The 15,651-nt window shown below is 39.9% G+C and overlaps 1 protein-coding gene across 2 annotated transcripts in view; it reads left to right on the top strand.

Moving 5' to 3' along the window:
* Positions 1-5,275: 5,275 nt before the first annotated feature.
* The window catches only part of abtb3b (ankyrin repeat and BTB domain containing 3b), an 81,342-nt gene continuing 70,966 nt past the window's right edge, over positions 5,276-15,651 (top strand). For both annotated transcript variants that reach the window (XM_088416656.1, XM_088416657.1), the window contains exon 1: positions 5,276-6,305. In XM_088416656.1, the coding sequence (XP_088272782.1) occupies positions 5,450-6,305 (856 nt within the window). In that variant the 5' untranslated portion in view covers positions 5,276-5,449. The remainder of the gene's footprint in view (positions 6,306-15,651) is intronic.

Genomic DNA, 15,651 nt, shown 5'->3' on the forward strand with positions numbered 1-15,651 from the left:
TTATTTTTCCCAAGTGACTTTAAAACTCACGTACGGCAACTTTGGAAAAATCACTGCACCATGTGAATCAAAGAAAAGTTCTGGAGACTACCACCACAAATAGATAAACGCATAAAAGCAGCCAATCGAGAGGTTGGCGCTGATTACGCGTTACGCCGAAAAGTACCCGGATGCTCACGTGGCGGACCGCGCTGTCTCGAATAAGGTCTGCTCGATTTTTCATCCAGTTTGGGCCGATTTGCGCTTGAGTTTATGATCAATACAATACAGCCACCAGCCACGATTGTTTGTATTTTTCTGTCGTCACACAATCATTTACGTTTAATTTCTTAGAATCTTTGTTGTTGTTGTTGTTTTTTAATGATCATGATTATTGACTAACGGTACTACTTTTGCAGTACTTTTTATTTCATTTATTTTATTCACCTTCATGTTTGTGCGCCACTGCTCAGTAAATACTTAATGTGCATTGTTTATTTGTTTTTGCATATTATTTTCAAGTGTGTTTTAAACTGACAAATCCTGCCGTCCAAAATAACAACTTTGCTCAAGTTACCTGTCATTCAGTGTTACAATCGATAAACAAGAATATGGTATCCATCTTAGATTGAGACAGTGATAATATTAACATGCAGTCAATGTGCAGATTGTGGTACACATTCCAATTTCTGAAACACTATTTGCAAAAGCTTCAATAACTGTATACGTGTTAGTAAGAATTTCAATGTGTGGTTTCGTGCTATAGGCTACATGTGACAATAAATCTCTCTGAATCTTTAACAGTTATGGTAATTGGTTTATCTTGATGACACAGGTCAGGCAAATAGACATAATTTCCACTTCTTATTTTCTACCATCAATAATACACATTATGCAGCATTCATGTCACACCACAGTAATAAAGTCATTGATTTCCTCCTCACTTCAAAAGTGTGGCTCTACGGCTATGCTGTGTCTGAGTTTTGTCCTTTTTTTTCTGACAGAGGAGTGCAAAGAAGAGTTGTCCGGTGCCTACCTGTGGAGAGCTTCTATAGGACCTGGAATTAGCAGGTACTGTTATCACAAGGAAAACGGTGAGTAATACAATCTACCGCCATGGCCAGTATTTTTCGCTCATCATGCAAAATCCCATTGCTGAAAAAAAGCATGTCAAAGCCCATTTAAAATGTGCTTAACAACATTTGGACAAGCCAATTACACACTGGAGGAGTATCGTCTAGTCAGATGAAAGCAAAATCAAACTGTTTGGATTCCATAATTGACACCACGTTTGTAGGAGATACTGCTGCTGTTATGATATCTTTAGCACAGATCAGGCTGAAGACACCATACCAGCAGACAAATTGGCAGATGGGAACAAGATGGTGTGGAGCCACTTTTCAGCAAATTGGACCAGTAGACTGCAACTTCTTGAAGAGAAGACCCACGGGAAATGGTACTGGGCAAGACTTACTTGACAAACATTTGCTGCAATCTACACGGAAAATGAAAATGAAACGAGGGTGGACATTTCAGTTGGATAATGATCCAAAACATACTGCCGAGGAAACTCTTATTTGCTTTCAAAGATGAAAAATAAAGCTGCTGGAATGGCCCAGCCAATCGCCTGACTCGAATCAAATTGAAAACCTATGGAAAGACGACAAACTCAAGGTCCATTCAAGAAGCCCACCGAACGAAAGCCAATGCATGCGACCAGTCTCTCCCTAAAGCAGGGCATCGCGACGCTGTCATTGGAAATAAAGGCTTTTGTACAAAGTATTAAGTAAATACCAGTAGGCGTGTTCAATCCTTTTTCCCTGAGTAATTTCATATTACACACAAATTAATTTGTTAGTTTGTTCTGCTTTCTTTGCATGAATTCAATCATTTTGTTATTCCCTACATCTGGTGATTTTAATGAATTTCATGTCAGTAGCAACTTTGGAAATATATTTAGTGATACAAAATTTTAATGTGATCAATATTTACTTCAGCAGCTGTGTATATACATAATGTTTACAAATTTATTGCCATGGTATTTTATGTCACAAAGTCAAGAGTCAAGACAAGGGTCTTTAAAGGGAGCATTAATTGGACATAAAATGATGATAATGGACTCTAGTTCATTACCAAGTAGCAATTAAATCATGTCATTGTTGAACGTGCTAATTTAAGACCATGTTGAAAAAGATGCTGTCACACAGTTTGCTCACAATATATTTCAAGACACAAATGAGCGTTGTTTCGTTATAGATGTACAACAGACTACAACTCAGGGAATTACTCACTGAAACAATGGATCTCTTCCAATCAGTATTAAACTAGTGTTGATTTTTCGTATTTCTTGATGCGGTACTTTAATTTACATAGTCACCAATTAAAACATATATCTGTGTTTACAATGTTTTGGCATCTCAAAGGAGGCCTGAGAGGAAAGGCTTGCTCCAACATCACCTTGAACAACCTCACTGCAAAATATGCTCTCGCTAAATTTAGATTGATAATGGGAGTCTATCATCTGGAACGCTCCATTGGCCTCACCAAGAATGAAGCTGTGATATGCCATGATAATCAGAAACTATCAAAGAAAGATATCCCATGGATAGTTGAGAAAAGTAGTCGCCGTATAGATTGTTATGACACACATTTATTTATATACTGTATTATCTCTATTGTCTATGGAGAGAAAATGCAAAACAATTTGAGTTCTGTTCCTCCTCTAGCTCATCATATTTGACCAATACTATACAGCTAACTGTGCATGCATGCATGCTACCATGCCACAAAGCAGCTTACATAACCTGACAAAATGTAGATATTAAATATTATAGATGTTATATGAAATGTCTCACAGTTTATGGCGGTGAATTCAGTATGAGGCACAAAATCCCACTGAAAAGAACACAAAACATCATTTATAGTTCATGAACACCCATATGATTCATATTTTTAAGTAAACAAGGTATCGGTATTTAATGCAAGAAAAGACGATGAGACTGTTCCACACTTAACTTGGCCAAAACAAACTATTCAACCCGATTATTCTCTGGGAAAGGTTCTAAACTTCTTAGATAATGCAGTGTTGTATTTGATTAGAGGTTGCAGCTAAAAAGTCAAATGGGCTAAAACATTTTTAGTTCAGTCTGTAGCTTAATTTTAAATGAATAAACTACGTACTGTCGGTCAAAAATATTTTTAAGGTCTTTAATCTAAGATTCGACTGCCTTTTTACGTCAAAGGTAAATAACAAATTAATGCAAATGAATGCGTGAACTAAATACATTATTTAAAGGTCAAAGCATATTAGAAGGCTTTTATGTTATAGATTGTAAATCCAAACTAAACTGATAATTTTTATTGCAATAACTTCATACAAAGTACAGAATCTATAAAACAACACCTCTGGACATTAAGCAAACATTAGTAGAACATATCATGCATAACAATAAATCCAAATATACAAAAGAAGTGACAGAAAAAAGATAATTACAGTATAATAATAATAATAGAATAAATAAATAATTATGCTAGGAGTCCACACATTTAAATAAATACGTTTAATTGTTCACACATCTCTGTTGTTGTTTTTTTTGTAGCCTTTTTATTTTCTGAATATCTAATTAAAAGAATGTATTGTTTCACCTCGTTACAAAATACTTTAAAAGATGGTTCGGTTCCATTAAATGTGGAGGAATTCAAACTTAACTGATGAGGTGTATCCTCAACCAACGATGACGTAGCTTTTTGTTTTCTTTTCAATTCAAACCATAAATTCCATGTCATGATTCCCCAGAGACTATTGTTCATTTATTTTGGTATTGCCCATTTGTAAGTTTATTGTGGCAGAAATGATGTGATTTTGTCTACAATAATTTTGAAAAGGATGTCAAGATTGCTTGGAAGAATGTCTTGTTTGGCTTTATTGAAAATAGAGGAAAAAGTGATTCTACTTATTTTCTAAATTTGTTAATGTTTTTGTCAAAATATCACTTTCATTGTTCCAAATTTATTGAAAGGAAACCTTGTTTTAATGTATTTTGTAATGAGGTCAAACAATACATCCTTTTAATGAGAGATTCAGACAACAAAATGGCTCAAAAAACAATAGAGATTTGTAAAAAGTTCAATTTGTTTATATAATTTTTTTTGTACCCCCTAGCATATTTATTTATTTTATTCTTTATTTTTTAATTGTGTTTTACGAGAGATTAATGTTAATGTTGATATTAATGTATGATTGATACTGTTAAAGATGTTCTATTGATATTTGTATATCATTCAGTGTGGTCATTTTGTACGTACTGTATTTGTTTTGGATATGGTGCAATAATTAAAAAAAACAAAAACCAAACAAAACATAAATTCCGTATTGTTGAAGTACCGACGTGTGCCTTTGGAGGTCCCTGTTGCTCCAGAAACATTTTCATTCCGTCACGTCATAGTGAATCATATGCAAACGAGAGAAAAAAAAAAAGGTCTGACAGTGATCAAAATTGCAAGTTGTGATGATGACTCGTTCAACATTAGCTGATATTATTTTATGGGGATATCTTTTTAAACATGCGGTTATGTTTTATTCACGGAATTAAAACCATGCAACCACTAATGAAAAAACATCAATTTAAAAACAAAAACTACAAATCATCCCAAATACTGTATAACAAACTAGAGAAGAAGTATGTGCATTAAATATAAGTTATGAATATACAACGCGAGATCAGAGTATTCACAATTTACACATAGACTACAGGTTAGGTATACAGGTATGAACCTGAAAGTGATACCATCCTGCAAATGACCTTGGAAATACTTCAGATCTTCTAGCTAACCTCTACACGAAGACACAATGATACTTTATGCCGCCTGTAATTTATTATTAATGGTCTTGAATCGTGTTACCATGAGGCATATGGATCCGGAAAAATATATTGTGAAAGGCTTTGTCCTCTCTCCTGCATTTTCTCATCATTTTCTGCGAGCGTTTAATGAAAATAAATTTAAGTCATTTACAAGCATTTCCGGACATTTATAGACCTTATAGCCTTGATGTAATTTGCCAATTGTATATACTTGAGTACAAACGCGTATCTACTTTTACTTACTTGCCACCGTCAAGAGAATCACAGGGGAAAACGTTGTTTACAGCGCATTTGTATTAAAAAGCTTCAAGACGCGCCTTATTCGTGACTTTCCATTGTGAGCTACGGTTCATCCAATCAGAAATAGTTAGCGCTCACCATCGCGCCTCGATTGGCTATCAGCTTGGCGCCATGTCCCCGCCCCCAACTGTCAGCCACTGCGCTGGTCGAACCGTTTGACGGCTGGTGCACTGGGCTCTCTTTAACTTTGTATTGTTATCGTTGGACGCACTTCCAGCCTACAGAAATGATCGTTTCCTGCGAATGGAGCACGCGTTTGCACACTCGTCGATTTCCTCCACTTTCTCTTGTCGCTATGAAGCTCAGTTATGGCAAGGAGTAGCAAGTCAGCAGCAGCGAGGACCCTGGAGGATTTGACTCTCGACTCGGGTTATGGTGGAGCCGCGGACTCCTTCAGGTCTTCCAGTGCGTCGCTGTGCTGCTCGGAGGCACATGGGGGGAACTGCTGGCAACTAACGGACTCCATGCACAGTCGAAACAACAGCCTGGACACTGTCAACACGGTCCTGGTCGAAGACGCCGAGATCCTGGAGTGCACGGGCCAGTGCGCTAAACTACCCGAGCTTGAGGATGTGCCGTGGAGCCTCGGGGAGGTGGCGAGAGCCCTGCATAGGGACGAGGGGGTGAGCGTACAGAGCCCGCCGCAGGACGTCCTGCTCCGGCTCTCGGCGCTGGTCAGCCGGGCCCTCGTCAGGGTGGCCAAGGAAGCGCAGCGCTTGAGTTTACGCTACGCCAAATGCACCAAATACGAGATCCAAAGTGCCATAAAGATGGTTCTGTCTTGGGTCGTCTCCACGAACTGCATCGGCGCTGCACTCGGCGCCTTGTCGCTATACAACATGAGCACGGAGGAGGACAAGTTCGCCCGCGCCAAGTCCGTGCGCTGCGGGCTCGTCTTTAACGTGGGCAGATTCTTCAGGTGGATGGTCGACAGCAGGATCGCGGTCAGGATCCACGAGCACGCGGCCATTTATCTGGCGGCGTGCATGGAGAGCCTCTTCCGCGAGATACACGCGCGGGCGCTCCGCAGTGCGCTGCTGGAGCGGGACAACAATATCCCCAAGTTGAGCGTGGAGAGCCTGGAGCAGGCCGTCAGCTGTGATGCTGAGCTGTGGGGGTCACTGCAGCACTGGCAACACCTCAGCTGTGGAAAGAATGCGAGTGGTGAGTTGAAGGGACACTTACTGCAAACGCTCTTTAATTGTAACTTGTGCATGCTGACTTTGATTGATAAGGCTTGATAACCCTGCAGAGAAACCCCAAAGACTCTTTGAGCTCCAGTGTACACTGAACCATTGGCCGTGCTTGCAGATTTTTAAGCGTTTGGCTTTTCACGGGTTTGGCTTTAGTTTGGTGGTGCAGTCTTGCTGTATACCTTTCACATGATTTCAATCCAAACCTATGTTTAATAGCTAATGCGTTTAGAATCCCAGGTAAAAACATCAAAATTGTACACACATGTACACAATCAGAAAACATCATGAATAAAAAAAAATATAGACATGATTTATTTACCTTTGAGTGGCGCTTGTTATGGCCATATTCCATAGTAAGCCTAGGCTAGGCTAGCTTTGTATTTTTTGATTATCTCCAGCTTCGTTTCCTTATAAATCATCTTCTTTCTTCTCTCTTTAACATCACTAGCAATCTTGGGACCCATGGCTAACCCATTCAAGTTTGAATTAAACAGTAAAATGCACTAAAATACGGTTTTGTAACCACTCACGATAGAACAAAGCTTTACCGTTCCGCCATTTTGAAACATGTGAGGCCGACCAATAGCAGACCAGCATCTCCGTGAGGAGACGCTGACCAATAGCAGGCCAGTATTGTAGTGACGCGCTGCATGGAGGCATTGACAGCAACAGAAAATAAGTGCAATTACCTAAATACGCCTGCAGCTTGAGACAAAATGCAAATACAGCCAACCCCCTAGGGTTATGACAGTTGTTTTTGTCGCAAAGCGGGGAAAATACCTTAAAGAAGGGGACGAAAAAACTCTGTATTCCACATCGCAACATGAAAAAAAACGTAAGCCAGGGACGCTGTAACCCGGGGGTCCACTATATTGACGTAAGTGGTAATGCGTTTATAGACAGATGAACTTGGACACATCCAACATTGCAGTCACGCACACACACTAATGCTATGTTGGATGTGTCGTAAGGCGAAAAAAATGGCGTAAAGAGGGGACAAAATAAACCTTACGGTCCACGTTTTCAACTTCAGCTCAGCAGGTGTGGGTTCGATCCCCAACCATCTTGACCATGTCAAAGTGTCCTAAAGCAGGACATTGAACCCCCAGTTGCTCTTGATGCCTTGTCATCAGTAGGTAAATAACTAATTTGTGAGTGGCGTTTTGAGTACCAAAGGTATGAATGCACTATATAAGTGAGAGTCCATCTGTAATTTTTTTATATTAGTACTGGCTGGCGCATGCTGTCTCCAGTGGCATCCAACAGCTAAACAAAGCCTTTCATGTCATCTGACCAAAGCAGACCGTTTGAGAAAATGGCTTGATAATTCTTATCTTCTTTTCAACTGCTGTCACTTAACTGCTGAAATGTCTGTAGAAAATAAGATGTTATGTGAAGTAAATGGCTTTAGTGGTTGAGGTCTGACCCAATGTTTCACAAAAGCATTCGTTAAGTGTTACATTTGATTTTCTTAGCTAGAAGCCTGCATGAGTTCAGTTCTCACTAATGAGGGTCTAAATGAAAGTGTGAATAGCTCGTTTAAGAGAGTGTCCTTCTATTGACTGGTGACCAGTTTAGGGCAGGTGCTGGGAGCGGGCTGGTCTCCGACTTGGTGGTGGGAATACAAAGAAGCATATGGCCTTGGTCAAATTACACACGGTTTAGTTCTCATCCTTCAATTGTTTAAAATTGTGAATATTGATTTCTTTCTGGCCACTTAAGCAGTAAGCAGTGCAGTGCACGCAGGTGTTTTATTATTATTTTTTGCACTTGTTCCTGAGGAAAAGCCGAGCTCACAAACATATGGCACTAATATGCCAAGATGACGCTCCCTCCAAAAACGATGGAGGGGACCGGGGGTGACGTGTGTTTGCGTGTGTTAGCACCTTTAATCGGTGCTGGAAAATGGTTTCTGTTAACAAACCTTAACTGAGCTCCATTTTCCAGTCGGGAGGACCAGTTAAGTCAGTCACCACATGCTGCCACAAACATATTTAAGTTAAAATACCGGTAAAAGCATAACAAGGCACTTAGATTTGTGTATTATTATTTTTGGCATAATTTTATTTTGAAATTGGCCTTCTCACCACAGTCATGGTGTGTTACTATCATGCACAGCATGAACAGTTATCTAGCTTGACTTGTCTTCTCGACGATGCACACCAAATAAAAGGTACCCGCTTGTTATAGCAGTTAATGCAGTTAAAAAAAAAAAAATCCTTGAGCATTTTTTAAAAATTGAGGTTCATGGAGGACGGCTAATGGAATTATGATTCCGGGGCCTGCAATTGTTTCGATGTGACTCAAATGGTGAAGATGAAATCTGATGTATGTACCTTCACCTAGATCCTACCAGCCCTTTAGAAGCTTCTTCCTTTGAACATACACAAACCCCTGTGAGGTTGTGTTGAATTTTTTTCTTTTTTTTGTCTACCTGTAATCTCTGAAATTGTACAGCCCCTGTAAATGAATGCTGTGAAAAGATCATAAAAGCAGCGGCAAGTAAGTAAGAGCTTTGCTGTCTCACACATATTAGTGAAATTCTTGCAGATGTCATGCCCTGCAGCTTGATGCGCATTTTAAGCTTCCCTAAATCGATAGTACACGACCGTCTGTGCGTACCTATTCTGATACTGACAATACCCCTTTGCAGTTTCTATACTGGCTTTCTGTTTTTTGTTTTTTTTGTACTTGTCCTTTACTAATTGTGTTCTGGCTTTATGGCTGCGTAAATGGCAATAAATTACACACCACTCTAATACGTGATTGTTGGTTTGATGAATGCTGAAAAACTGCTGTTCTTGCAACAGGTTTACATAATGAAAGACCCTGGGGGACCAATGTGCTATCATCCATTATGCAGAGCAGTGAGAATAAAACCTGGGTTTTGAGTGAGGGAGGTAAACAGAGTGAAAGAGGGAAAGTTTGAGAAGCTGACTGTATTGATGCATCACCAACGAATGCCTGAAGCCTGAAAACACTGGTGTACGACCCCTGTTTGTTTAGTTTCTCAAAATTTGCTATACCGACTGTGTGCGCCACTTTGGTGGGAGGGTTCGTTTCAGCACAGTCAAGCGGGAGCCAAGGAAATTTGCTTTCATTTGCAGTTTTCTCATAATGTCGGCTATTCTGTCTTCAATCTCCCTCTGGAACACGTCCTTCAGTGGACTGAGTGGCAGAAAATGCTGCAGTGTGTCAAAGCGTGTCATACAGCTACAGTACGGCACTCTGTGTTGGATGGTGGGGAAGATGGAAGCAACTGTCACCGCGTTATCTTGAGGATGGCGAAGAACAGCACGTAGTCTATTAGATATTTCACATTAGAATTTGAATGCACATGCCTTTTAAAGTCTAACAATGCCTTCTAATCGTTGCCAATACATTCTAGCTAAATGCTTATACTGTACACAATTGTGTGCTATTAGACTTTCAACTACTTCCAGATAGATGATGTCATATGGTGCTTCCCCCCTTACAATGTAAGCCCGTCACATTTTCTGGGAAAATAGCTGTGTAATTACAAAGACTGAAATGACACACACTGTACAGAGGCAGACTTACAAGACAGCAGACTTAGGGACTGCCTAATTCTATGGAGGACATCTTTGGCAGGGGGACGCTTAGTATGCACTCCTTCGGCACGGGCTCCTCTCCAGTTTTTAATTACAACACACATAGTCCAGAAAGTCTGAGGCAGCGAAACCGTAACGCATCACGCTGCACTGTGTGATTGTATTGTTTAATGCCAAGACCAATCCACTTTCAGTCCATTTGGCGTACAAAAGTTCTCCAGCTGCATACGAGGTGTGGCAAGTGTTTAGCATGAGGAAGAGGTGATGTAATGAGGTTTGGAAAGGTGATGTAATGCATGCCGGTACAGCGGCGTGCTCTGTGGTTCTTTAACCAGTCTTTAAGCCCGACGTAGTATTGTATATAATTGTTGTCTCACGTGTGTCGAGTCCATTGGTATTGCAAAGAACCCTTGACGAATTTTTTTCAATAAGTCTTTTACTGAAGCAAATGGTTCTCGGTAGATAATCTGCACTGCGAGAAGAACTCTTTTGGGACACTGCAAGGAGTGTATTGCAATTGATGGCAACTGATCAAATCTGTACAAATTGTAGGCTAACCATGTTAGAAAGGATTTTATCAGCTGTATCTAAATATGAACGGTGGAAAACGGTTTAAAGTTTTATTAATTGTTTTTAAATGTTTTGGCACCATTACATCTACAACGATAACCACGACACTTAGGTCGTCAAACCTGCTGCCCCTGGAAGTCCCTCGGTCCAGGCTTGCTACTCGTGGTGACCGAGCTTTCTCTGTGTTGGCCCCAAAGCTATGGAACAGCTTACCTTTTCAGGTTAGGGCTTGCTTAGTCACTTGAACATTTTAAAATCTCTTCTCTCAGGCATTCACTCCATGTAGACAAGTAATCTTGGCTCTGTCTGTTTTACCTCCCTTTTTATTCTAACTCTGCCTTATATTGATTTTAATCACTGTTTTACTATTATAATTGTGCGCAATAACTTGCTTTTTATTTTAGTAATTGTGCAGCGCTTTGGTCAGCCCTTTGAGGTTGTTTTTAATTATGCCTTATAAATAGACTTGACTTGACTTGGTAAATTCATTAAGGCAGTTGTTGGACTGATTGTTTTTTTTTTTTTTTCAGAGCCAGGTACATCTGCAATGAGTCATCATTTATAAGGATAAAAAGCGTTCTGTAACCATAGTGACATTATATCACCATGACAGTGTAACATACCAAGGGACTTACTGTACGTTGCATGGACTCAGCCACCGTGATTAGTTCCATGCTGTTTCTCCTCAAGTTAAATGACTGGATTAAAATGGTTCAGAGACGAATGCCTATGGGTTCAAGACATGAGCGGCGAGGCACTCGCTTCTCAGTTATTCACCACTGTACAGAACCAAGGCGTCAAGAGGAAAATCGCCTTCCCTCTCCCCACCGTATTTAAAATTTCGCTCCTGCACGCCTACGTACACTCAGCGATCTGCAAAGCGACACTAGAAATTTGAAAAATGTTTCATGTTGTCACCAGGCACTACAACCAATCAGCGAAAGTTTGGGATTAGCAGAGTAGGGTTAACGTGAATAATACAAATAATCCACGGAAAAATTCTAAATCTTCATACGGGTATTCTTAATAAAACTATTGTTTACAATAAAAATCTTAAGGGTTCCTCAAATTTTTAGCCAGTCAAATCTGTTGTAGTGACAGCAGACAGCGATGTCTGTCGCTGCTGCAATTGCAACTGCTTACTGTGTTCCATGTGTAAAGTTTGATCTAGGAGGAGTTGCGGTATTTTGTTGCCTCCAGTGTGTCGAACCCATTAATCTTACAAAGAACTCTTAAAGAATCTTTTTCAAGAAGTGTTTTACTGAAGCGCATGGTTCTTGGGTAGGACTTGTGTCCTTCAACAAGAACCCTTTTGGGATATTTACTTCCAAGAGGGTATTGTATGTGATGGTAATAAAAAACTGGGCCAAGATAGCCGCAAAGTGAAAATGCGAGAAGAAAAGTCAAGCCTGCTGCCACACCACCACACCTTCAAAATAAAAGCCTACCAAGGCTATTGCACTGACTGTCATGTGTTTTTCAGTCATCTTTTAAGTAATGCTTTGCAAGGTGTTGGTGGTATGTTATGAATAAATGTTGTGACCTCCTTGACATGTCATTCTGAGGGTGTGCTCGAGGCATAAAAAACAAAATGGTGCTCTTTTTAAAATTCAAACTTGTTTCACCCCTAGCTGCTGAATTGCTCCCATAAATGTAACTTACATGATAAAGGAGGGGTTTTCAACCGCTATACTACAAAGTGAATGCGGTATGTGTACTGAATTAAAAATGCTCCATTGCACCATTACTGTTAATTAGACTTCTGACTTGAAAAATATCCAAGGATACAAAACAATTGAATGCTAAGCCTTCACTTCAATGTCACTTTCTCTGACTGCTTTCTGAGATGTCAAGTTTCCTCTTGGAGAATTGTGTTTTTGTCTAGCTTCAGGTTGACAACAGCTGGACAAGAACGCACAATTTGGTCGTAGTCCATAAAGACATTGTTTTGGCTACAGGGTCTGTTTTGACATCTGTGTCTTCCTCGTGAAGCGGTTTTGGTCCCCTTTCCTTAATGCAAAATTGTGAAGGAGAGTGGGAGCAATTCGTTCATTTGAACAGGACAGAGACAGTATACATATACTCCTTTTTAAAAATGCCAACAACTCAGCTGGATGTTAGGTGGTGAATGTATTTCTATGGATGCTGACAGTCTTTTGACATAAAGCCTCCTCGCCTTCTTGAGTAGCATATTTGATTGTAACAATGGTTGCGAGAGCACCTGAAGGCCAAAAGTCGCTGTGTCGTTTGTCATGTGCATGAAGATAAAGTATTGAATATCTTTGGAAGGGATGAAATGATGATATTACAGTATAGGTGGTGGTGTAAGCTTCCTCTTCTGATGACAAAGTTTCTCATCGTACTGTAAATGGCCTCCCTCACCTGTCTTTGGAACTGTCTTGTCTCAAGTTGTCTGTCCAGAATATTTACTGTGCATTTGTTCTCAAAAGAAGTCTGTTTTTTTTCTTTGAGTTACAGTCATGATGTGACGTGAGCCCGTCTGTGGTTGTGACACGCTTGCTCAATGGCTGTTTGGTTTCCGCAATTCGGAGTGCATAGTGTATATCCGGGAAGTTCCTCTCTGCACTTGACAGTACACTCCGGCTAATGCCAAGTTTGTGTCCCAGTCAGGAGTGTGAATCAATACAAAAAAACGAAGTGTGTCGAGTGTGTGTTGGCGAGTGTGTGGTTGTCATCGGCAAACCCCTATATGAAGGCCCATGTTGTATCGATTGTAGACATTACAGTCCAAAAAAAGGTGATTTATATTCTTTTACATTCCCAAGTGTGAATCATATTTTTATAAACTGTTAATATGCTCAGTGAATACTCGCACTTTTAGGCTTCTGATTTAATAGAGGTATGCAACAATGGGGAATAGTGTGGAAGCCATGTTCCCATGAATTGCAACTATGTGGTGTTTAGGCAAATTTACATCAAATGACATATCCGTAATAGGTTGAGTGTGGATCTGAAAAGTGAGCTTGAGTTTTGTGCTGTGCTGCTTTGCCAACTAAGAGGGCTAAGATGTTGGCAGCATAATAATTTTTTTAAATTGAGTTAGAATTGATGCTACTGAATGCAGGTCTGTTAATAGCACCACTATTGTGTATTTTGGGAGAGCATAAACGCTATGAATGTGGCTATAGTTTGTAATAAAAGTGCACAGATTATGCTAGCTGTTTATGTAACATTTGTTAAAAAAAAAGGGGGGGTGGAGATGCAAAGTTCATTCTTCATATACTTAAAATAATGTCAACTCATATGAAAGACTGAAAAGAGAACCAAGTATTGCCAATGAGAGGAAATCATTGAGTACCAAACTTTCCACACTATAATGCGCACCGGATTATAAGGTGCACCCTCAATTAATGACACATTCTAAAATGTTTTCCATATATAAGGCGCAGCGGATTATAAGGCGCACCCTCAATTAATGACATCTTTTAAAACGTTTTCCATATATAAGGCACACCGGATTACAAGGCGCGCCCTCAATTAATGACATATTTTAAAACTTTTTCAATCACAATAAAGCAATACTGAAAGTAATAATAATAACTCAAATAATAACTCTCAATTGTATAATAACTTAATGTCAATATGACCAACCTTGTTCATGTGTAAACACACAAAAGAAACAGGTAAAGCTTACTTATCACTTCATTCCCCGTCTACGAATCCCAATCGCAATATTGATCCATATATAAGGCGCACCATCAGCTTTTAAAAAAAATTAAGGCTTTTAGGTGCGCCTTACAGTGCGGAAAATACGGTACTCAATGATTTCCTCTCATTGGCAATACTTGGTTCTCTTTTCAGTCTTTCATATGTGTTGACATCATTATTTTAAGTACTGTATATGAAGAATGAACTTTGAATCTCCCCTTGTCTGCCAGCGGGGGATCGTGATATTTTGATCCTTGCTCAGCAATGTCACAGCACGTTCTTTCTCCAGGGAAGGGCTTACCACCCATTCCGAAACCGAGAGCTACTTCTAGAGTACTGATTAATGTGAAAGGGCTATCAGTTTGATACATACACACACACACGCACTCAAGTACTACATTTTTCTCACAGTGTTCTTCAGCAAAATAATGACTAAACAAGGTTAGAAAAAAGAGAACATACCAGATAGACATTGCAGTACTTGAGTAAATCTTTTGAAGTGGTGACATTTTTGAATGATCACTTCTGCAAAATTCCTAGCAAATCACAATAAACTTTAGATGTGCAATTGTACATTTTGGGCTTTAGCTATCCGCTGGTGAAAGAAGAGCAGCCCCTCTCAGAATGTATCCTAAAAATAGGTAGTCAGTCCTATAGAGATAGAGCAATATCCTGTAATTATTGGTAACACTTGAATTTATGTTGCATATTGCTGTGCTGGGATTAATTTGTAACAGCGATCCCTTCAATGTGAAGTGTGTCATTCTTTGGTGCTAATGTACTGAGTAAGCCTCAACAAAACCCTTCTCACCCAATGCTGTCATGTCTGTTCTCACCTGCTGCATCAGTTCTGCAATGGCTCATCTAGCATATGGTGAGCCTCCTACACAGATGCACTCTCTCTCGTTCTCTCTCTCTGTCTCTTTTCCTCCTTCTCTCTCTCTCTCTCTCTCTCTCTCTCTCTCTCACACACACACACACACACACACACACACACACACACACATACTTGCGTCAAGATGTCAGGGGCTCTTCTCTCAATAACTGATTCTGTTGCAGGTGGGTGTTGGGTTTCCCTTCTTTGGTGGCAGTATCCTGCCAGAACAGGAAACTATATGTTGAAATATTTTTTTACAGTCCATGCAAGGCCCAGGACGACAACCCCTGTTTGATTTTTGGTAATGCCAGAGGCAATGGTATTTCAAACATGATACCCGGGGCCCAAGAATGAGCACCGCCTGTTTTTTTTTTTTTTTTTTTTTTTTAATGCACAGTTTTGTTTTGCAAATGGTGGTGGGCTTTTTAAGTCCTGGCCGACTCGCCTGCTCTCAAAAATCGTATGGAAAATGTCACATTAGGCTTTAAAACACTATCATGCAGTCTTTCTTGTATTACAGACCAATTGTGTACTATGACAATATTTTCTTTGCCTGATTGAGGGACACAAGTATACACAGGTGAGTCTCACTGCTGCTCGTTTAATTGGTGGGTGGTGGAGTTTTT

The sequence above is a fragment of the Hippichthys cyanospilos genome, chromosome 6 (assembly GCF_059441005.1).
Source record: "Hippichthys cyanospilos isolate Australia breed blue-spotted pipefish chromosome 6, RoL_Hcya_1.0, whole genome shotgun sequence".
NCBI lineage: Eukaryota > Metazoa > Chordata > Actinopteri > Syngnathiformes > Syngnathidae > Hippichthys > Hippichthys cyanospilos.